General features: G+C 36.1%; 2 protein-coding genes across 2 annotated transcripts; one reads left to right on the forward strand and one right to left on the reverse strand.

Annotated features, from left to right (window-relative positions):
• Positions 1 to 625: 625 nt before the first annotated feature.
• On the forward strand, positions 626 to 3199 carry LOC143619729 (putative membrane protein At1g16860). Its single transcript, XM_077091588.1, has 4 exons — positions 626 to 1279; positions 2038 to 2193; positions 2583 to 2794; positions 2900 to 3199. Exons 1-4 carry the CDS (start codon positions 626 to 628, stop codon positions 3090 to 3092), a joined length of 1215 nt encoding a protein of 404 aa, XP_076947703.1. The 3' UTR covers positions 3093 to 3199.
• Positions 3200 to 9965: 6766 nt separating this feature from the next.
• On the reverse strand, positions 9966 to 14097 carry LOC143619730 (glycosyltransferase BC10-like). Its single transcript, XM_077091589.1, has 11 exons — positions 14079 to 14097; positions 13007 to 13506; positions 12786 to 12884; positions 11868 to 11968; positions 11713 to 11784; positions 11526 to 11616; positions 11307 to 11387; positions 10674 to 10733; positions 10470 to 10592; positions 10354 to 10392; positions 9966 to 10261 (listed from the first exon to the last, which is right to left on the reverse strand). The coding sequence occupies exons 2-11, from the start codon at positions 13388 to 13390 to the stop codon at positions 10130 to 10132; spliced, it is 1182 nt and encodes a 393-aa protein (XP_076947704.1). The 5' UTR covers positions 13391 to 13506; positions 14079 to 14097; the 3' UTR covers positions 9966 to 10129.
• Positions 14098 to 25417: the final 11320 nt, after the last annotated feature.

Below are 25417 nucleotides of genomic sequence, written 5' to 3' on the forward strand. Positions count from 1 at the left end.
ATGAGTAGTGTAAGAGAGTAGTAGCAAGGGTTCCTTCTAATCAAACAAATAAGTCTTTCTTCCAAGCAAACAAGCAAACAAACAAACCCTCCTTTCTTTCTTTCTTTCTTTCTTTCTTTCGCTTTCTCTCTCATGATCACCATGTTCATACACCGTCATATCGGCTGCACGAAATACTAACTTTCTTTTTTACTTTTAGTCCAAAAAACCAAACCCCTTTTGAATCCAATTCAATTCAATCTTCTAGGGTTTCTGATCTCCCAAGGCACATTCTACTTTCACCTCTTTACTTAGATTCCAATACTGTTACAAAAGTTTTGATTTTGGACCTTAATTTGCTCTAATTATTGCTTGATTCGAATGGGTATTTTCGATTTGGGTTTAAAACCTTCGGTTTTTATGTTAAATCGCCGATCTTGATTACTGTTGCAGGTTTTAGGTCAATGTTTCATGAAATCAAGTTGTATTTTGCTTTAGTTTTAAAATAAAAATATTCATTTCTTCATTTCAATCCAATAATGCCAAATTCATGCTTCAGATTTGCTGATGCTTAATCTGCATTTAACCATATGGGTTGATTTGAATCTTATGTTTTGTTTGTTGTATAGGCCGAGTATTACGAAAAATGAGTTCCCGGTTTCCGTCTCATCAGTTAAACAATGGTTTATATGTTTCGGGCCGGCCCGAACAGCCGAAAGAACGGGCTCCCACCATGTCCTCCACTGCAGTCCCATACACGGGTGGTGACATCAAAAAATCGGGTGAGCTCGGAAAAATGTTTGATGTGGACAACACTGGTTCGAGACCAAGAAAATCTGGCCCGATAGCAAATGCCCCGTTAAGAACCGGGTCGTTCGGTGGTGGGGGCTCGTCCGGGGCGGGGGCGGGTTCATCTTCAACGAAGAAAACTAGTTCCGGGCCTTTGAATAAGCATGGTGAGCCCATTAGGAAGTCGTCTGGCCCGCAAGGTGGTTCCCGACACAACTCGGGACCTATCCCCCCGGTTCTCCCGACCACCGGGCTTATTACATCTGGACCGCTTAACTCAGCTGGTGCACCCCGAAGGGGGTCGGGCCCAAATGATGGTGCAGGGTCGGGTAAACCACAACCCACGATGGCTAAAAATCCAGCGGTTACTTACCTGCGCCAGGGGGATGATGGCTTGGGTTTCAGTTTGGGTGGATGCTGGGGAGGAAGTTCTATGGCTGATTATATTGACGCGTATCCGGATGCGGAACTTAGAACCGCGAAAAATGGGCAGTTTGTGAAGGTTTCAGGGGTATGTTGATTTACTTTGTATAAGATATAAGTAAATTACTTAAACTGAATGTAGTTTTATATGTTACTAAAATAAGTAGAAAGCTTACCTTTTTGTTATAGTCTTAAATCTTAACTGCGAATTAATATTATTAAGAGTTTAAGTTCTTTTTTTGTCCGTGTGTTTTGGCGATTTTAACTAGTTCAGTCAAAAATTGTAACATTTAACCCTTTGAGTCCACCATGGTTTCGTTTCTTTAACTCTTTTGAGTTCATAACACTAACTTTGCTAGATTTTTAATAGTCGGTTTAAATGAAATGACCTAAATACTCCTATTATTAAGTTTTTTTTGGACTGAACAAGTTAAAATGGCTAGATTATAGGGGAGAAAATCTAACTTCACACACACACACACGCACACATATAAGAGTTAAGTTTGATTTTTGTCCTAATGATTTAGTTTTTTTAACCAGTTCAGTCCAAAAGAGTTTAATGAAGAGGGGTATTTTGGTCATATCATCAAAACTAACAAAATAAATCTAACAGAGTTAGTGTTCGGGACAGGAATGGTTAAATGAAACCACAGTGACTCCAAAGGGTAGGTTTATAGCCAAACCACAGGGACGGAGAAAAAAACGTTAAACTCTATTATTAATGAATTGATACTGTTGATAGGGTGCATCTCATGAAAATAGAAATATATTATATGATCTTGAAATAATGTTGCATATTATTATATAGACACGTCTACTGATCGTGAAAATTTTGATTTCTTGAAGGTGGTTACTTGTGGAAATGTTCCTCTAGAATCATCATTCCAGCGGGTTCCCAGATGCGTTTATACATCCACGCGTTTATATGAATATCGTGGGTGGGGTTCAAAACCTGCAAATCCTACGCACCGTCGATTTACCTGGGGTCTGCGATCAATGGAGGTGAGGCATTTGATTAATAATAATAATTTAATAAAATGATAATAATATATTCAGGTTTTGAGGCTGTCATCTCAAAAAAGTAACAAACTAACATGTGTTTGCTATTTGTTTTAATGTGATGCTTCATAAACTGACTGTCATGTTTGCTTGCATTGTAAACCATTAATCATTGATCAATTATACAAGCTTGTTAGTTTTGTAGGCCATAAATCTATCTTATTTTCTTTTTAAGATTCGCACGTGTATATGGCTTTTACATAAAGCAAATATGATCCAATGGGCTCAATAATACTCACTATTGTCCAAAAAGAAGACATGCATTTTGACTTTTATTAAAATCTTCATGAAGATTTCTTCATTAAGATGTATTTGCGTAAATATATATGCAGAGGCAAGTGGCAGATTTTTATATATCTGATTTCCAATCTGGATTAAGGGCATTAGTCAAGACAGGTTATGGGGTCCGTGTGACGCCGTATGTTGACGAATCTACCATCATAGAAGTTGACCAGTCAAACATAGATTCATCACCACAATTCATCAGATGGTTGAGTGAAAGAAACATCACTAGTGATGATCGCCCGATGCGCCTCAAAGAAGGGTATGTAAATAAAAATTTAACTCAAAATCCTTCTTTTCAATTCCTTATAAGTTTTTAATTACTTATATTTTGATGTTTACTTGAAATAATACTAATAATATTCAGGTATATTAAAGAGGGTAGTACCGTAAGTGTGATGGGGGTCGTTCAACGACTCAACAACGTGTTGATGATCGTTCCGCCATCTGAACCGGTCCCAACGGAATGTCAGTGGGCCCGGTGCCTTCTTCCCTCGAGTCTGGAGGGAATTGTTTTAAGGGGTGAAGACACTTCAAATCTTGATGTTATTCCTGTTTAAGGTTTTGGAAAGTGAAATTTGGCGGGAAGCGCACATGCCGACTATGTTAAAATAGTTGTACAGTCTGTTTGTTTTTGTTTTTATGACAGTAATGGTGTTGTGTGATAATGGTGGGGATAAAAATGGTAACTTTAGAAGAGTTTACTTTTCTGTTTAAGATTTTCTTCTTCTTCTTTATAGTAATTTACAACGAAAGCATAGTTATATAGTATTTCATGGATTTGTTTGTCCCATTACTGTTTGGTTGCTTTTAGTATGCATGCGTGATTCATATCTTTTTAATTCATCAAGAAAGCGTAATTTTGTTAGTCGTGTCTTTGATTGACTACTGGCGGACCCATGATTTTTATCTTAGTATTGTGGTTTTTTGAAAATGCGAACTTGCTGGTGTGAAACTCCTGAAATTATTTTACGCACCAATATTTTGTTTCTCTTAACTCATGCAACCTAATGTTTGTATTAAACATTTAAACATCATTAAATAGTATTATGAAGTTGTTAGAAAATTGGTAGCTTCAAATGCTTTATTAGGGCAAGAGGGCGTTCATCAAGTACCCAAGTTAGGTTGGGTACCCTAAGCGGGTACAGACTCCTGCCTCTCCTTAGGGTGGTGGCAATCGGGTCATAGTCATCGATTAGAGAATATGAGAGAGAATGTGTAAGTGGGTTTTCGATTATTATCTAACCAATTATCATCTTTATAGAAAAATATTTCTTTTTCTAAAAAAGAGAAAGCTCTTAACATTAGCGTGTTTTAGGGTAGTTGATAATACAAATAACACGACAGTACGTGTTGGATTGGCGCAATGTTGATAAACTATGCTATTGATTCCTTCATCGCATATTTAATCATTATATAGAACCTAAAGGTAACAACCTTGAAGCAAAATTATTATGGAATAAATAATAAAATAATGGCATCGAAGGATTTTTTTCAAACATCATGAAACCTTAGCGATTTGACGGTGGAAGATACGTAGCAACAACCATTTAATCATGAATTCATAATTACAATGAAAGCGAATATATTCACGTTGAACCTTGATGCATGCAATACTATATACTGTGTACATGTATGTATGTGTCGGTGTATATATTTATATATTTTTAACTCTAATATTTTGTTTTTTATGATATTTGTCGGCAATTAGGAATTCTAAAAAAAAAAAAAAAAGCTCCGTCGAAGAGTTAACAAAACAGTATAGTTAAATAGTTACCAAGAAATTAGTAATAAAATTTATAAAAACGAACTGAAGGATAAAAATTTATATTTTAAAAATTCAAAAGGTTAATAAACGTGAAGAGATGTAGTGTCGAACTTCATTATACTGACCAATTTTTTCCTATGGTATATATCTTGGCCATCAGGTCAGAGTCAGTCGAGCATACCCACAGTGATTCATCTATGTGACAAGTTATGTGGAGTGCATGTTAAAATTTAAATGACTAGCAAACACATCTTTGTCACAATCACCTATGATTACACCCTAGGCAGGGTCCACTGCCCTTGACAGTTGACAATGGCAACGACAAATCACCAAATCTGATAATGCATGCCAACAATGCTACTACACTCTTTCTTTCTCTCTTAAATACTTGATTATTATGTAGTCACACATTCTGTCATATTGGGGTGGTCAAGAAGACATGTCTTCCTTCGAGATCTGACGATGCTAATGCCTAACGGTGATCTGTTTTGCAAATTAACCAAGTTGGCTTAGTCACGCTCGTTCAGGGTTATCCCCTATCGCGGAGATCCCATTGTAGTTGGTAATTTGCATCTTCAAAACGCTTATTAAGAAATTAAAAATGAAAGCGACAGAAGTTGATAATATGTCGCTAAAACTTAGAAGTTTAGAAAGGCTAAGAACAAATAATTAATATTTCTTTTCTCTGACCGATGGCTGATGTATGTATTGGAAATGTGGTTTTCTCAAATATAAATGAAATAAAACTCCTTTAATTATTTGTAAATGATAATAAAATTGAATATTGATTACAAAAGGAATTTAAAAAAAAAATGCAAAACAAGAATTACATAGGCGTAAAGTGATTCAAACCGGTCTCATAGACGTTATTTTCTCGTAGTATCTTCAGCTTCAAGAATTTAGCAATCTAAACCGTTATCGTTACCTAAGGAATTTGTTTATCAATCTTTTAAAATAAATTTCACATGCCCTCTACAATGAACATGCATGTCTGGCCCACTCAGAAAATGCTTTAAATTTTTTTATATATTTTTCATGTATATAACTTTTTTGTTTATACAAACATTTAAATAGTTAAAACTCACTTTCTTCAAGCCCATCAATATTCACCGTTTGTGGTCTAGTGATAGAAGGTTTGGGTTCTGATGCTAGGCTGTCGCTATCTAGTAAAAACCAATTAAATTCAGTTTCTAATCACCTAAGCAAACTAGGGTAAGTATGGTGTCGAACCAAAAGGAGTATGTGGTCAGTGTAACATGTAACAGATTTCTAATATTATGAAGTAATAGCTAATAGTGCTAATCACACAAGCAAACGAATTGAGTTTAATAATGATTAATCAACTTAACAAATTCAAGCAATAAACAAAGGCAAATCACACCCGGGATTCAAGTATGCAACTAAACAGTAATCTCATGCAACTTAACAGATTAACTACATTGGTCACATACAGATTGCTTAACGAGCTAAACCATAGGCATCAACAATCGTTCACACACGGTCTGCCAGTGTGACTCAACTAAGGGCAATTGTATGCGTCATTGGAATCAACTAATCAAACAACCCTACAAGCAATTATTATACTAACTGGAAAACGAATCGTTCTGATCGACATAAACCTAAACCGACTAAATGCACAGCAATACTAAACATCAATACTCATAGATTAACCAATAACAATTACAAATCATTTTGTTCTAATACATGAGAAAAATACTTAAAGTTTAAAAACTATACATCCAGGGTATGATTCGAGAAGATTAGCCGCGTCTCGTCATCTCTAGATCTTCGATTCTGATGATATGGAACATGCGATTGATCTCGGGATGAATGGAATTGATGGAAAAGCCTCTCTATGCCTTAGAAACTGCATGGAAGAAGTTAGATATCGAATAGGGTCGTCAAAATGAGTTATAAATTAAAACCCTAACTTTACCGTCTGTGCCCGCGATGGGGTCTTCACTGGTCCATCGCGTACCGCGATGGACCAAAGTCGACATTAATATTATTTAATTGCCATCACGATACGCGATGGCCTTCTGTCCATCCCATCGCGTATCGCGATGGGTTCCTTCAACAACTGCCATAATTTCTCATCTCGATTCACGTGTTGGACATCCCGAGTCTTCATCCTATGCTCGTACAGGTCCAAATTAACGACTTTAAACACCCATGACCAGAAATGCAATAAGCACGTATGAAGTATCGGAGTTCCTAAAATAAACAACTAAAACTAATAAAATAACAAACCGAAATATATACAAACTGACCGAACATCAGGTTCTCAGTGGAAACCCAAGTTTAGTCTCCACTTGTGTCACTTTTGATGGATTAAGGCAATAAAGGATTTGGCTAGGCCTTGTGCAATGTTGCCAGCTTTTCGTCCTGAGCCCACCCGGGTTTTTGTCTCACCGTGTGTTACACCTGAGAGTTATCTCTTGTGGTGACACAACTGCCAAGTGGCAGCCGGTGGTATGGTTTCCTGAAGAAACACCCAAGCCAAACTCTAAAGTCAGTGTGGACCCGGTTAAAACGACATAGTCTGCCCAAAGTAGATAACGAAACTCTCCAAATTTAAAAAATCCGATAGCCTACACATAAGAAAGTTGTCGTTTAAAAAAAGTTATTCAAACCCACAACTTTCATATTCAGTTTAGGGGCCCATATAAACATATAAACCCAATTCTCATTTAATAAAAGAAAACCCAAAAATGTCTTAAACTTAAACTTATTTAAAAACACAGAGATAATATTTGGTTTATGTTTTATAAGCCCATTTTTTTATATGAGTTACTGAGTTTATATTTTAGCAATTCGTTTTATCTGCTAGCTCAGGACCCATAACTCTCACCAATTCTCATAGACAGTGTTCCCCAGGATACAACCGCCGGAGAAGTAGTTGTACCGCCAAAGATGGGCTCCCTTATCAAAGTAGCATATGCTTCTAGGTGTTTAGTAGTTTATGAAAAAAAATAGTTGAAAAGAATGACAAAAGATTACTTTTCTTTTTAACTTTCTGAAAATTTTGAGTGGCCCGCCTTCCTCAATTTTTTCGTGAGGTCTCTATCTTCTCTCTAAACAAAAAGTTCAATGCCCAAGTTATTGTAAATTTAAAAATAAATTTCACGTGTTGGACATCCCGAGTCTTCATCCTATGCTCGTACAGGTCCAAATTAACGACTTTAAACACCCATGACCAGAAATGCAATAAGCACGTATGAAGTATCGGAGTTCCTAAAATAAACAACTAAAACTAATAAAATAACAAACCGAAATATATACAAACTGACCGAACATCAGGTTCTCAGTGGAAACCCAAGTTTAGTCTCCACTTGTGTCACTTTTGATGGATTAAGGCAATAAAGGATTTGGCTAGGCCTTGTGCAATGTTGCCAGCTTTTCGTCCTGAGCCCACCCGGGTTTTTGTCTCACCGTGTGTTACACCTGAGAGTTATCTCTTGTGGTGACACAACTGCCAAGTGGCAGCCGGTGGTATGGTTTCCTGAAGAAACACCCAAGCCAAACTCTAAAGTCAGTGTGGACCCGGTTAAAACGACATAGTCTGCCCAAAGTAGATAACGAAACTCTCCAAATTTAAAAAATCCGATAGCCTACACATAAGAAAGTTGTCGTTTAAAAAAAGTTATTCAAACCCACAACTTTCATATTCAGTTTAGGGGCCCATATAAACATATAAACCCAATTCTCATTTAATAAAAGAAAACCCAAAAATGTCTTAAACTTAAACTTATTTAAAAACACAGAGATAATATTTGGTTTATGTTTTATAAGCCCATTTTTTTATATGAGTTACTGAGTTTATATTTTAGCAATTCGTTTTATCTGCTAGCTCAGGACCCATAACTCTCACCAATTCTCATAGACAGTGTTCCCCAGGATACAACCGCCGGAGAAGTAGTTGTACCGCCAAAGATGGGCTCCCTTATCAAAGTAGCATATGCTTCTAGGTGTTTAGTAGTTTATGAAAAAAAAATAGTTGAAAAGAATGACAAAAGATTACTTTTCTTTTTAACTTTCTGAAAATTTTGAGTGGCCCGCCTTCCTCAATTTTTTCGTGAGGTCTCTATCTTCTCTCAAAACAAAAAGTTCAATGCCCAAGTTATTGTAAATTTAAAAATAAATTTCAACAAGCAGTAGTCTAGTCTAAGAACAACTAGATTTTTTTTTCAAGCAACTTTTTTGATTGTTTACAAAATTATAAATTGGCGATACGGTAATAGAGTTGGTAACACCTGTTTTTGAGAAAGGAGAATAGGAACGAAAAAAATAAATAAATACTAAATGGAATTGCACTAGAAAAAATAGATTTTTCTTTCTCTATATAGAGATATAATTCTTGTCATGATTCGCAAACTAATCCAACGTCTAATTGAATAACTGGATTTCATAATTGAAACCGTTAGGTTGAAATATCTATTTCTATTTATATTGTTACAAGAAACATTGTATTCAAGGATTAAGTTATTACTTAACAAAGAAGAATTTAAATTATTAAAAGGTAAGATGAATTCAGAAGCAATATATATATAGCAGACAGAATTCCAGTGCCTAATAGGGACCCTACGGACCCTACAACGGATTTAATTTTATATCTATCTATCCTACAAACATATCAAGAAAAAGAATATATGCAAGTAATCCAATATATTATTCCTCGAAATTGTAATTGCATTTGATCCCGAGAAGGCGAGAACTTGAATACCTTATCTATATATTTCATATTCCGTTACTTGATAAGTTTAATTTACCTGAATGCTAAATGAATTCATAAAAGTAATATAAAACCGGTCTCAAAAATCCTTTAATACAAAATCTTTTTATAAAACATTTTCCCAAAAACCTTGAAACAAACATATCATACATCATCCGGTGTACAATGCGCTACACACATAAAATCAAAGTTGCGCACAACTAGCGTATGGTTGGTGTATGACAGTTGGGTTCAATGTCATTTATACAAGCCTTCATATGCACCCGCTTTTTATGGTTCAACTCAATTCAAACACATCTAAAGGTTGGGAACACCCGATACGGTGGTTATGGACCAAGAGATGTCAAAAACACTACATAAACCAAGAATTGCACAGGAGTATTGTTTCACCTATAACTCCAAAACCCAAATTCATTAGTATCTATCATAGGTGAAAGGAATGGATTCTAATGGTTTCTATTCAACATGTACAATGATTCTAAGTTATCATTTGATAAAGATAGCATTGAGTTCCATAAATTTTACTTCCTAGGGTTAAAACCAATAAAAACAACCTGAGTGAAGAATTATGTTAAAAGAATTATGTTAGATATAGAGTTTAATAAGAATATTTGAATGATTTAAAGAACTCTGATGTTAGTGTTAGTGAACGTCCTGAAGTGCAAGTAAAGATTAATTAAGAGGTTATGGATAATTAATAACTATCAAGTTTGGCTTTATTACTATTACTATTACTAGAATCCTAGTTATAGTCTAAACAGGTTTGGTTTATCTTTAGCCATATATATTATGAAATCGTTTTACACATAACAACATGGTATCCTCGCGTCAAATCATCAATACAATACAAGATTTACACATGAGTACAAAAGTATTTCTCTAAAAAATGCAATGTATCAGAGTCCCATAAATGATACAAATATAGCCCAAAATAAAGGGTATAAATTAAAATTTGAACCCGGAAACAACTAATAACATAAACATCTTTCCTCTTCTGTACCCTTTCAATGACTTGCCCGACCCGTGTAAGATAAGCTTTACAACAATGTGTGGATCAAATCAGGTTTGATCCAACCAAAGAATCAGAATCAAGAATCTCATGCTTTTGTTGTATAGTTTGAGAAAAGCTCAATCATGCTGTCTAGCGTCTCGGGTAAGAATTTTCTTGCAAATAAGTAACATGGCCGGTTCATCCCGTTCCACATGCAAGGCATGATCATAGTTTCCTTCTGCATAATAATATATGTTTTTGTTTTAGCATTTATGTTTATAGAAAATAATAATTAATATAAAAGGGAGAAATGGTAGCAAATGCGCATACCCTTTCTTCACTTGTGACATGAACACTTTCTGTGATGGACTGCATGAATAAAGAAATTAAAATAAGTCGAAATTGATAATCGTGTAATAACGTATGTGTAGAAAAAGCGGTCATACTGTAATGTTTTTGAGGAGTTCTTTGGAAATATCCTTCTTTTCATAAGATTTTGGATGCCATTTTCTTTCGGACCAATCAACGTGTGTAACGGACCAGTTTGCAACCCCGTTAGGGTTGTGCATCTAAATGCATGTAAAGAAAGAAAACTTATAAGAATCGAGTGAAAAGGAGAGATAGAGGGGTAAATTCATAAACGTTCTCACATGAAAGAAGGTAGGCAAGTAGTGTTCGTCAGCATAGCAATTGACTCCATCCATACCGGGCTGTAATGTAAGAAACAAACATGAACCAATCATACAAATAGGTGAGGACGGGTCAGTTTGGGGCTCAACCCGAACCAAAAACTGAAAATTTGGTTTTTGGATTTCTAAAAACCGTTCAGTTTAGGTTTTTGCAATGTGTTCAGTTCGGTTTTGGTTTTTATCATTTGAGCTTGAAAATTTTAGAACGAAAAAATGACCCAAAATAATGAATTTGAGCCTTAAACTTTGGGCCTAAATTTTTTATTATTTAATAACTAATTGATTATTACACATTTGGCACTTTTATTTTTGCTACACCGTTTATTAATTTCTTATAACTTGAAATCAGTTTTTTCGGTTACAGTTCAGTGATTTCAGTTCGCTTTTGGTTATAGAAAACCGAAACTATCGTTTTTTTTACTGGACTCAGTTATTTTGGTTCGGTTATGTCGGCTATTTACGGTTACGGTTCGGTTATTTCGGTTTTGTCCGCACGCCTACACTAATAGGGCTTTGGTGGGTCCCCATGAGTTTTCCTTAACAGGTTCTCACGAGTCACGGCCACCAAAAAAACTGAAAAAAAAAAGATTTCACCTTGCAATATTCACGGAACTTTGTATAATAAAGATTATCAGCCATAACTATAACTGCGTGTTGACGCTTCATTGTGAACCACTACACAAAATTCAAAATCAAGACTTAAATCACCATTCAGACGAAATATATCCCAAACAAAATTATGAAACAAAATTTAAAAAATTAACAAGACGAGTTATTTATAAATTATGAATCTATAAACCTTTATAATCATACCTGAGCACCCTTCCTGAAGAACTTTTTCTCAACTTCCGGTAACATGTGCTGAGAGTACCTGCCACTTCCATGTGGGCCCGGATCCGTGAAGCTACAAATAACACCAAATAATGTCAATAAATAGTATCATTTGTTGATTATTCCAAGAAGGTTTAAAACATGTTTGATAGAAAAGATTTGAGCATACCTGTCAATGAAGCTGATATTTGTGTACATAAGATAATTGTACACATAGTCAAAATCACGCAACGGTACACAGCTGAAATACCAAAAAGAAACAGAAACTTTAATATCAAAACAAACACCAAGAAGCGCGAGTGAATAACAGAGTAAGACGGTAACCTGTCAGAAAGTAATACAAAGTGTTGATTATCAAGGTCCTTGAGCGCGTTTGCCAAAAGTCGTTTCTCTGCATCAACCATAGAAACCGTCCCCCACTCTACCTGACCAACAGATTCATATTACAATTTGAGATTTCAAGTTCATACACCAATACAATTATGATCATGGTTTTCTTTAGGGGATATAACCGAGCCAAGCCACTCATGAGATACTCAAGATTGGCTCGCTGAAAGCTCGAATCAAGCCGAGCTTAAATGAGTTCGAGCTTAAAAATAAGCTTGTTTAGTAAACAAGCCCAAGCTTCAATTATCAAGCTCGAGCAGGCTCGCGAGCTTGTCATTTATATAAATCTTATATCATATATTAACTATATTATTTCAATAATAATTATTATATGTTAAATCATGATAACATAACTAAATAATATATAGCATATCATATAAAAATATTATATTTAATATAAATAGAAAAAATTATAAATGTACCTAAATTCATTAAATAATAATATATGAGTTGAGCTCGAGCTTTAGAAATAGAGGTCGAAAAGAGCCAACGTCGAACTCTCGTAAGTTAAACGAACTGAGCTCAAGCTCAGCTGGTTTACACCCACAGTTTCCTTAATAGAAACGTGTTATTTCTCAAATCATATAATATTTGAATTAACCGAAATAAGCTTTAGGGGGTGTTTGGATTTGCATTTAAGAACTGATTAACCATTTACTGCGACTAAAAGTCAAGATAATTAGTTTTTTAATGTTTGGATAAACATACTCTATATTATCTGACTAGTTAAGGATCAAATTAACAGTTTCATACCTGCTACAGAGTTATCTATGGATAAAATAAAATTATTTAACTTCCATTTCTTTAACCTTATTAAGACATGTAACAGAACAATTGTAATATGAACAAACAAACCTTGCCACTACGAATTTCCCGGTTGACAAAGTAACGGCTAGTGTGGACTGGTTTGTCTTTGGATGCATGAATATAGATAGAAAATCTACCTTCATGGCCCTACAAACAGAAACAAAAAAGAAGATGTCAATAACATAGCATCTATAAATAATCCCGAAATCTTAAACACCTAAACCTATAACATTTAGTCATTATGTTTACAACATATGGAATTAGCAAACCTGAAAAAACATGTCCCACAACTTCTCAAAAGGTAATGATCCAACGCTCAAAAACATGAAAGCAATCTTGGGACTTTTGGACTCGATTGGAGGCATGTTCAAAAGGTTTTTAATTACCACACTAGAAGCAATTTCATCGTCTCTTAATTCTCTAAACAAAGGTGGAAGCCAACTTGAAAATGTTTGGCAGGTAGAAGTTGAGAAGATGTAGCATGAGCTAGAAGTTTGAGGTGGATGAATATAGGAAACAACTAAGAACATGCACACTAATGAAACCAACACAATAATCCATGTTGGTTTTTTTAACTGGCCACGGTGGCGATGCGGAGGCAATATTTGTTGCATGTCCTTCATGCCTAAACGCCACGCCTTTGATAGCTTCATTTAAATATCATGCATCACATGATTATATTCTTATATCCACGAGTTTAACGATCACCAAGCTCAAAGCTTTGAAGAAACACCCCCCCAAGTGACTTCAAGATCAAGAATCACCCAAACTGCAAAACTAGAAAAGATAACATCATTGAACCAGTTAATTACTGCAAACTAGCACATTGATCAACCGTGTTAACGGAGGATTCAATATATGTCAAATTGAAGATTCGATAAAAGTGGTTTAAAGTTGAAGAATCAAGATTCTTTATTCTTGAACCTCGATCTGGCAAAACAAGAATTTGATAATTTCTAATTATAGAGATCCAATAAAAGCGGTTTCCAAGTTCAAGATTCAAGAATCAAGAATGTCAAATCTTGATCCGGCAAAACAAAAAGTCAATATAATTCGATTGAAGAGATTCTAAAGAAGTGGCTTTAAAGATCAAGATTCAAGAATCAAAAATCTTGAATCTTGATGTGGCAAAACAAGAATCCCAAAGATCAAACACAAATCGGGCTCCATTCTTGAGCGGTGGTTAAAGGTGCGAGTTCAGCTCGGTTTCAACTGCAATATCATTTATTTAAAAGATTCAATTTGGCATGCTCCATATTAACCTACCATAGCACACTTGAAGCAACAGGAATCTTACAAAACCAGCAATCCAATGCCCAAAAATGACTAAAGTCAAACCACCCTTTTAAGTCAACGCAACCAAATCCAACTCCCAACATTCATGGATTTCAAATCCATGATTACCAAACACAGCAAATATGTATTCACACACACACAAACACACTCACATGTATAAATTATCAAATGCAACGCCTAGTTTGAAGCATTGACCAAAAACCCATAACAAAAATCAAATCTTTATACCAGTTTGAACAACCCATTAACCATTTAAGACCAAATAAAATTGTGGGTTATTAAAAAATCACATGAAATAGAAAGATACCTGAATCTTGTGCTTTCAAATTAAGTTCTTGAATGACCAAAGATCTCTCAAATTGACTTTTTAAGATCTGAAACAAGTCAAGGGTAATGGGTTATCTGAAAATGTGTGTTTATAAATATGTATATATAATTGAATCAACTTGGGGGTAAGTAAATAAGTAAGTACAGTCAGTCGTCTAGATGATTGCTGTGCTGAGTGTTTCTGCCGGCAATTTATGGGTTTGTTTTGGATTTTCATAGCAGTAAAATTTGTGATTTTGACCAATTCAAGATTCAAATGTTTTCTTTTTCTTTTTCTTTTTCTTTTTCTTTTCTATTATTATTTTATTGTGGTTCCAGCCTTCTTTTGAAGAAGTGTTGTTTTCCTTTTAAGAGCTCAACTACCAAGAAAATTCTTTTGGAAATTGGAATTGGACGAAAAGTCTTTTGGACTATATTTCATTTTCATTTTTCTTTTAAGTTTCAAATATTCTTTGTATTTTTTTTAAATGTTCTCTTTAATAGAAGAAAGACCGTAATTTGTTCTTTGTTAATACGTGTCTGTCCATATACTATAAGACTTACTGGAAAATATTTTAACATCGGTGTCTCATGGATCCATGGCTGTTATTTTCATCACAATCGTAAAGCACGTGTTTGATTGTTGTGAAGACGTTCTTGTGTTTGTTAGTTCAGAATGATAAGTGGATCCATAGTTTTTAGAACAATTTCCATAGACAAAAAATTTAGTCATGTGTAATCAAGGCTATGAATTGATAACTGTTAGGTTTTTTTAGGCAAGAATTGAAAATAACAAACTTTCAAAATTGTTATAATTATTTCACTCAACTTTAAAAAGTGTTTTAATTAAGTCACTTAACTTTCATGTTTGATTAAATTAAAGGTTTTAACATGTTTTTTTTAACCTTTTTTTTTTAATTTCATATAGGAAATCTTTTTATCTTTTTTTTAAGTTGACGTTAAGTGGCGACGTGAATTTTATTTTTTATTTTTAAATTTTAATATAACTAATGTTTTTTAATTTTTTTAAATTTAACTACATATATTGTAAATTCCGACCCCCGCATCTTATCTTTCATTTCTTTCTTGACACAAAAAATTCGGTGAGACTTGATTTGAAGATTTAGTGACCCAATTTGAGGAAAATATGCATAAGTGACTTAATTGGAACACTTTTGAAAGTTGATTACTATTCTATGAGATTTTCCCCTATTTTTATTTTATAAAAATGGCGGTTTGAATTCATTGGGCACGCCATTTTGAAAGCGTGTTAAAACATCCCCACAACTGTTATCGTGAAAAATCAATTTTCATATATGTTTTCTTTTAACGAATTTAAGAAATCAGTACACAAAACCTTTGTGTATGTAAAATTGTAAGTTTTATTGATTGTTTTGTTTAAGGTTTACAGGATAATAGGTTATATTGTGCGACAAGAGTTTCCCGACTAAACTAAAGGGAAAATTCTATAGGGTGGCAGTTAGACCTGCAATGCTATATGGAACAGATTGTTGGGCCATCAAGAAGGCACAAGTGCGGAAGATGGAGGTAGCAGAAATGAGAATGCTACGTTGGATGTGTGGGCACACAAGGCTAGACCGAATAAGAAACGTTGTGTTTCGCGAGAGATTAGGGGTGGCGAACATAGCAGACAAGATAAGAGAGTGGAGATTGAGATGGTTTGGACATGTAAAGATAAGACTGACGACGAATCCTGTTAGATCCGTAGACAACATTACTATAGAGGGAAGGAGGGGTAGAGGACGGCCGAAATTGACTTGGGATGAGAGGATTAGGCATGATTTGATAGACCTAAACCTCTCCGAGGACATGGTTGAGGATAGGAATTCGTGGAGAAGTAGAATTAAAGTTAAGGATTTTTAGAGAGAATTGAATACCTTAGGGCTTAGACTTAACTTATTTAGGTCACATACCATAATGGTATTTCCCTTACATATATTATTATTATTATAATTATTATTAGCTTTTATATAGCTGTTAAACTGTGATCTTATTATTAATATTATTATAATTAGCAGTAGTTTTTATATAGCTGTTAAACTTTGATTTCCTTTATTTTGCTTCATACACATATACTTAGAGCCGAGGGTCTCTCTGGAAGCCACCTCTTTATTCCTTTGGATAGAGGTACGGTGTGCCTACATCCCACCCTCCCCAGACCCTACTTATAGCTTTGCTGTCGGTGGGATTTTACTGGGTATGATTGATTGATTGATTGATTGAGGATAATAGGTTATATACTAATTGTATTGACTTAACGTGCCCTCTTACTATACCAATTGCAAATGTGATCTAACTAGCAGGTTTACACGCGCGTTGCTGCGTCTATTGGCTTGTTATTATATTTAGCAAAACGTTGAACACGTGTCTAAAAATCTCATTTAAAAGGTCTTTGATAAAACATTTAAAATTAATTATAAATTTGATGATGAATTTAATTGGTTGCTTTAAAAAAAATAATAATAGAAAAGAGTAATCGTAATAACACACTCCAACTTATTATTATAACAATTTTACTCGTCACGCTCGTAATAATTCTAACCTGATCATTTGCATTTTTTGTATAACTTTTTGGATAATAGCCATAAAATGTTTTACCGGAACCGTTTTCACGGGTTTTATTGTAGTCTGTGGGGTAATAGTTGGTCCGACGTTTTAACCAAACAACCATAAATCATGAAGCTTTGCTCCAGCGCCAAACGGACCATCAATTTGAGAAAAACGCACCGTGTTGCACGTCAGTTTTTTTAACCGACCCATGTACCATCGCACACTCTTCCACGCAATTTTCTTGAACCGACCTCTGAACCATCGTGTGCACGCGATTATAAGTGTAAGTTGTCATCGTAAACGGAACAGGCCGACATGAGACTCCGTTAAGTTGATAAAATATTTGAGAAAAGATTTGTGTGTAAACAAATCAATTATTTGAGTGATAAATAGAGGACAAAATCTAAAATGATATAAGATGCCTTTTATATAGAGTGTTTCCTTCGAGAGATCACGACGCCCCGGTGATGGTCATTAAAATTAACTAAAAAAGTATTAAACAACTTATTCGAATGTCAAAACAATGTTTTTTTTAAGTCACCCGCGACAAAAGTTTACACTAAAAAAGAAATTATATTTAAGATCATCAAATAGTGCATGCCAAATGGTGTTTTTAAATAATTTTCAGAAATGTTAATTTTGTTAGCCATTATCACTATGGTAATTAACGTACACAATGGTAATGATTGATAGAATGCATGTAGGCATATAGCATATATGTGTAGGCTAACTTGGATTGTGGAGAATAGATGAATATGGGATGTATTTATAGGTTTGGAAGGGATGGCAGTTATGATTTTACAGTTAGAAAAGATAGTTATTTGAAAAAAGTAAAAGAACACAACGGTTGGTAATAGTGTCTTAAAAAGCCACCAAATTCATTATTGTTTTGTTGCATTTTTGTGATTATGTTTCTCTTCATTGTTATTTAAATAATATAATTACCTATTTACCGTATGTAATAATAATTTATAGAATAGGAATAATTAAAGGATGGCAATGTAACCCAATAGAATAATGAAAGGATTGCAACGTGTCTAGATAAATAAATTGAAATGTAGGCTGAAAAAGATGGTGGTATTGTAAATATCAATACAGAGAGGGGAAACGAATTAAAATTCGCATATGTAGCATGTGAATTAATTTAAATTAACATTTTTTATATGTTTGGGAAAAAGGTTGGAAAATATGTGTGCATTGAATTCTAAATGTAGTAAGTAGAATATCTCATGTATATGTTGGGTTCTATACGGGTGTAGTCCCGGCCCGTCTTGGGTTGGGCAGTTGAAGACTTGAAGGGTTGAATGGGCCGGTCACCCACTCAGCTTTAGTGGCCCGTTTATTTTATTTCTTGTAACTTGTGGAGAAAGAAAATAACCCTAGATGCCTCCTTATATAAACCATATTGTATCATGTATTTTTTGAGCACCTCAATAACAGAAGAGACCCTGTTCGTTATCCGTGGACGTAGGTTACACACCGTGACCGAACCACATAAATCCCGTGTTCGTATGTAATGCTTTACTCCTATACAATTATTATTGTTAGCAATTGTGTGTGTTCGTGAAACCCACTTTCGCCGTCATTGACTTAATATATTACAATTGAGTTCTGTGATTTGTTTGTGGATACCTATTGCCATCGTCCAAGCATTTTTCTCACCACCATTTTTAATTAATTAATATAGCCTACAATCAATATTGTGAAACTCGATCAGAAGGAAGCAAGCCGTGGGTGTTCATTCGCTTTCAGGTTCTGATTTATATTCGTTTGGTTACTTGTTTTTTATTAATTTGAGTTCCGTATTACTTCTCGTTTATCCGCTGCGTTTACATTATATTCGTTTTAGAAATCAATTAGAAATATCGTTAAGTTCTTAAGGCCCGAGCCGTTGTATTGTATTGATTTCTGTAGCCCTATCCGACTCCTTTCGGGTCAGCCGCGTACACGTAATACCTAACAAGTGGTATCAGAGCCATTGTTGGCTCTCACTCTTTGATCTCCGGTATTATGGCTGATGAGGGTAAAACGAAAATCGAGAAGTTTGATGGACAAAACTTTGGATGGTGGAAGATGCAAATCATGGATTTGCTGATACAGAAGGATTTGGATGTGACTTTGGAGGAACCGCTTGAGAAGATTACAGATGAGTGGAAAGCTATTGACAAGAAGGCGAAGTCAACGATTAGGCTTGCCTTGTCTATAAACGTGGCGTACAACATCTTAGACGAAAGCATGGCGCGTGGAATCATGGAGGCATTGTCAAACATGTATGAGAAACCATCGTTTGCAAACAAGGTGTTCCTAATCCGGGAGTTGGTTAACATACGCATGAAAGAGGGAGGTTTTGTTACCGAACATATATACACCTTCAATTCTCACCTGAGACGTTTATCATCGGTGAAGTTCAAGATTGATGATGAATTGCAAGCTTGCCTAGTTTTATCTTCATTACCTGACAGTTGGTCAGGAACAATCACTGCAGGCACCAGTTCAGTTGGATCAGATCCTTTGACTTTCAACAAAGTTCGTGACTTGATTTTGAATGAAGATTCTAGAATGAGGAATAATGGAGAATCATCAAGCACTTTGCTAAGTGCTGAAGGTAGAGGGCGAATCAAGAACAGATGAGGCAACTGGGGTATATCAAAATCCAGAAAAAGAAGCAATTCGAGACCAAAAAAAGATATTACTTGCTGGAATTGCCAGGAAAATGGGCATTTTAGAAGTCAGTGTACTAATCCTCCGGCACCTCAACAGAAAAAGGAAGTAAATTCTACCTCAGAAGTTAATGCTGCTACAAAAGAAGTTTCAGATGATGAAGCCCTAGTCTGTTGTGTTGAGAACACAGTTGAGTCTTGGATTCATGGACTTCGGTGCGTCTTTCCATGCTACGTTTAGCACAAAGAGCCCGAAGAATATCATAACAGTAACTTTAGGAAAGTTCGTTTGGCGAATTATGAGGCTCTAGATATTACCGGGATGGGGATGTCGACTTGAAGACTTCTTTAGGAACTACATGAACTCTGAAAGATGTCAGAATAATTCCTAGATTAAGGAAGATGTTGATTTCTATTGGGCAGCTTGACGATCAAAGTTATGGTGTTACTTTCGGAGGAGGGCAATGGAAGGTCATAAAGGGTAACTTGGTAATTGCTCCTGGGAAGAAAAAGGGTACGTTGTACATGGCAGAAATCTCAACGGGAGAGGAAAATTCAGTGGCTAGTGGACCGAGTCCATCATGTTTGTGGCATCAACGACTCGATCACATGGGTGAGAAAGGTTTGAAGATAATGGCAGAGAAAGGAAAATTCCCTAATTTGAAAAAGGTGGAACTTGATACAGGGTTCTGTGAACCGTGTGTGCTCGGCAAGAAGAAACGAGTCACCTTTGAAAAATCAGGAAAAACACTTAAAGCAGAGAAGCTTGAGCTTGTTCATACTGATGTGTATGGACCAACACACCAGTATCATCATTATGAGGCTCCAACTATTACGTCACTTTCATTGATAATGCTACACGGAAGCTATGGATCTATTTTCTCAAAAACGTTCGAGGTATTTGATGATTTCAAGAAATGGAAGGCAACCGTGGAGATGGAAACGAATCTGAAAGTGGAGTGTTTAAAGTTTGACAATGGCGGGGAGTACATCAGCAAGGAATTCGTTAATTACTGTGCTGAGAGTGGTATAAAGATGATCAATACCGTTCCAGGTACGCCACAGCAGAATGGAGTAGCTGAAAGAATTAATAGGACACTGAATGAAAGAGCTAGAGCAATGAGGTTAAATGTAGGGCTTCCAAAGACCTTCTGGGCAGATGCAGTCAACATTGCTGCATATCTTATAAATAGAGGACAGTCATTTCCTCTTGGATTTAGAATTCTTGAGGAAGTATGGAATGGATGTAACATCCGCTTTTCTGAGAATTATAAATAACAGAAAGTTCTATAATTAACTGTGTGTCGTTAACTTAATTGGGTGTGTTAATGTTTTGATAATAAATGGAATTTGAAGTGTGAGTGGGTTTGTGGGGCCCATAGTCCCCTATATAAACTCAACCCCTCCTTCCTTTCACCACTTTCTTCCCTTTCACCACACACACACACACACACACACTCAAGAACACACACATTTTCTCTCAAGACCCGAATCTGAATCCGGGCTAAAGCAAGGAAGATCTTGGTGTTCGAGTATCTCAAACATCAAGAAAACGTCCAGATCTTCGGGGTTGTCCAGATCTGAACCGAACCCGGAGCAAAAGGTAAGCTTCGGCCAAAGGGTTAAGTTTTATGGTTAGAATCGACATGCAAACCGATGTAATGATAGAACGGGTTGTGAAATATAAGAAAAACATGAACTTGGTGAGTTTTAGCCTCACGGGTGTATTATAGAACAAAAAAGGTGACGTCTGGACTATGAGAAACACGGGTATACAAAGTTGGTACAACCCAAAACCCATAAAAAGAGTAGAATCGGGTCCTAAGGAGGAAACAAGGAGAAAAATGGCTTTAAAATGGTAAAAACGACGAAAGGCAGGAATTTCGCATCGCACAGCCATGCGAAGCGAAATCAATAATTTCGCATCGCACAGCATTGCGAAGCGAAATCGATATTTTCGCATCGCACAGTCATGCGAAGCGAAAAAGTCACGCGAAGCGAAATTTCATGCAAAGCGAAAAAGTCATGCGAAGCGAAATTCCATGCGAAGCGAAATTCTTCCATGCGAAATTCTTCCATGTGAAATTTCATGAAATTCATTTTCTGATGCATTTTTGTTAAAGGACTGTTAGTGAAAATAAAATTTTTCCAAGCTGACCTGGCAGCTCGACCCCAGCCAGGGGCTCTGCCCCTTGGACCCTGCTAGGGGCTGCCGCCCCTAGACCCCGCTACTAGGGGCGCTGCCCCCGGCCCCCGTTAGTTGAGGCTTTCACTAACTTAGATGTAGGAAGTAGTAGTAATGGATAATTGACACGCGTAATGTGTTGTACAGTTAGCCGTGCGCAACTAAGGAAGGGCATTACCATTAACAGCGAGAGAAATCGACTACAGGTGAGTTGTCGCCCCTATATCTATTATGTTTCCGGGGCTGTGTGCATACTCCTATGTAGTAGATAATACACTTACTTGATTGGTAAGTGTATTATACGTGTATGATTGTGTATTGAATGTATTGTTACATAATGATTGTATGAACGAGTACGTATATATATATTTATAACTAGAAGATATGTAAAGTATGCACGCATGATAAAGGTATGGTTATTCGAGACAGAAGGGACCAGACCCTTATAATATATGTGATGTTAGGGGCCAGACCCTCATAATATCTGAGATGATAGGGACCAGACCCTTATAATATATGTGATGTTAGGGACCAGACCCTTATAATATATGTGATGTTTAAGATAGAATAGCTTATGGTATACCATAGGGTTTCATGAAAGAAAGTATGTAAGAACGTATGCATATATGTAAAGTATGTACGAAAGAAGTGATAGTAAATAAGGTATAAATACGTATCTCCGGACACGTATGAGTATGGTATGAATGTAATGTATGTTAATTGATTAACTAGAACTCACTCAGCGTAGCTGACTTTTAGTATGCACGCAGATGAGTAGGATGAGGTATGTTGCTTGAGGTGGGACACATGGCAAATGGATGGAGACTGGCATCGAAGACGGAAGATTCACGTGTCGTTTATGTTATTGTTTAAGACTTAATGTATTTTGTTAAGACAAGTACTTATGTTATGTAAGAATGTTTAATATTAAGTATTCCGCGAAAAATTTTTAATTAACTCTGATTTTAGAACTGTATTTATGAATAAATCCAATACCAAAGTAGGGTTACCGGGGACGAGACCTTACAATGGAAAAGAGGTTACATTCAAACATCTTAAAGTGTTCGGTTGTGATGCTTACGCTGGGATAAAAGACACCGAGAGGGACAAGCTTGACCCTAAGGCGAAGAAGTGAACTTTTATAGGCTATGGTGACGCGAAGATGGGCTTTAGGCTTTGGGATCCAGAGGTCAGAAAAATATGCAGGGCTCGTGATCCGGTGTTTAATGAAGCAGGGCTTTACAAAGTCATTCACACAAGAAGTTGATAAAGAACATGTAGAGTTTGAAAATACAAGTGAGAAGGTTGATAGTCAGAGTTCAGAAATATCAAAAGAGGTTGAGGAAGAAAATGCATATGAATTTGAGGATTTCTCTGGCAGTGGGAGTTCAGAGTCTAATACTGAACAGTCTCCACTAGAACAAGAAATGGTTACACCTCAGCTAGAGGTTAGGAGGTCTTCCAGAACCATTAGACCTCCTAAGAGATATTCCCCTTCTGTTAATTACCTTCTACTGATGGAGAACGGTGAACCACGGTGTTACTATGAAGTAATGAGTTTGAAAGACTTGTCTCAGTGGGAGCGAGCTATGAGAGAAGAGATGGATTCACTGAACAAGAACAAGACTTGCGTTCTTACACCGCTTCCAGCTGAGAAGAAAGCTCTTCAGAACCGATGGGTATTCAGGATGAAGGATGAAAGTGATGATACAAAGAGATACAAAGCACGATTGGTAGTGAAAGGGTTCAACAAAAGCATGGGGTTGATTATAATGAGATATTTTCTCCTGTGGTAAAAATGACTACAATCAGACTGGTGCTTAGTATCGTAGCTGCAAAAAAACTTACATCTGGAACAGCTGGATGTGAAGACAGCTTTTCTGCATGGTGACCTTGAGGAGGATATCTACATGGCACAGCCAGAGGGGTTTCAAACAGTTGGTAGAGAAAACATGGTGTGCAAGTTAAAGAAGAGTCTCTATGGATTGAAGCAGGCGCCCAGGCAGTGGTATATCAAGTTTGATGATTTTATGGGCAGAAATGGGTACAAAAGATGTGAGATGGACCACTGCTGCTATCTCAAGAAATTCGATAGTTCCTATATGATTCTACTACTGTATGTAGATGATATGCTGATTGCTGGTTCAGACATTTTAGAGATTAAGAAGTTGAAGCAACAGATGTCTGAAGAATTTGAAATGAAAGATTTAGGTCCAGCCAAGCAAATTCTTGGCATAAGCATCACCAGAAACAATAAGGACAGTTCTCTAACTTTATCTCAGGAGAAATACATCTGGAAAATTTTAGAGAAGTTCAACATGAGCGATGAGAAAACTGTTACTTGAAGTACACCTATGGGTAGTCATATTAAACTTTCTAAGGATCAGTCTCCTAGTACTGATGGAGAAAAGGCAGAGATGGCAAAGATTCCTTATGCATCTGCAGTGGGTAGTCTTATGTATGCAATGGTGTGTACGAGACCTGATATTGCTCACGCAGTGGGAGTTATTAGCAAGTTCATGTCAAATCCAGGGAAAGCACATTGGGAAGCAGTGAAGTGGCTGCTTAGGTACCTAAAGGGGACTTCAAAGATGGCCTTATGCTTTAAAGGCAAAGGTGCAATTCTTAAAGGGTTTTCAGATGCTGACTTAGGTGGGCGCAAAGAAACATATAAGAGTACTACGAGATATGTGTTCACTATTGGGGACACTGCAATCTGTTGGAAATCTAGACTGTAGAAGAGTGTGACACTCTCAACCACAGAAGCTGAGTATATGGCAGCTGCTGAAGCGAGTAAGGAGCTTGTTTGGTTGAGGACTTTCTTAGAGGAGTTAGGCAGGGAACAAACAGATTATCCATTGTACTGTGATAATGAAAATGCTGTGAAATTAGCCAAGAATCTTGTGTATCATGGTAAAATGAAGCACATTCATATGCGTTATAATTTCATTCGGGGTTTAGTCAGTGATGGGACTATTCGGTTGAACAACATTAGGGGAGACAGGAATCCGGCGGATGTCACACCCCAACCGACGGCGGAATACGTCGAGGTGAGACGGTGATTGTTCATAGCACATGATACTACGTGTTACAATAGTCGTTAAATTTAATTTAATATCAAGCAATACAGAGATACAATGAATTTTTTTATAGTCATCTAGGTCCAATCATGCAATCCTATATCTTGCATCAAATAATCTTCAACAAACAAATTTCCAATATCTGAAAAACATGCGAGAGTGTCAACTAAAAATAGTTGGTGAGAACATAGGGTTTTAATAAAATAAGTTTTTAGTTGAAAGCAATCCATATGTGTTAAGTTACTTTGTATACTTTGTGATTACAACCAAACCTCTGACACGTTTAGCGAGTCGTCTAATCCACGATTAGACTATTATGTTTAATGTTTAACGATCGTCGGATTCTGAACACACAAACCTCTACCTAAGGCCTGCGTGAGCGGGTCGGGCCAATAGATCTATCATCATACTACCACGGGCTTTAACTAGTTAATGGTTGTACATGCGATTAAGTATACACTTGTAATAATCACACAATGAATATCATGAATAAAGCTTGAATCAAATAACATGTAAAACAAATTGATTATGCATGTTTCCACCCCGAAGTATAAAACGTTTAAAAGCATGTAAAAGGGGCTA

The sequence above is a fragment of the Bidens hawaiensis genome, unplaced genomic scaffold (genome assembly GCF_021521415.1).
Source record: "Bidens hawaiensis isolate Kalapana, Puna unplaced genomic scaffold, B.hawaiensis_p1.1 tig00002507_1, whole genome shotgun sequence".
Lineage (NCBI taxonomy): Eukaryota > Viridiplantae > Streptophyta > Magnoliopsida > Asterales > Asteraceae > Bidens > Bidens hawaiensis.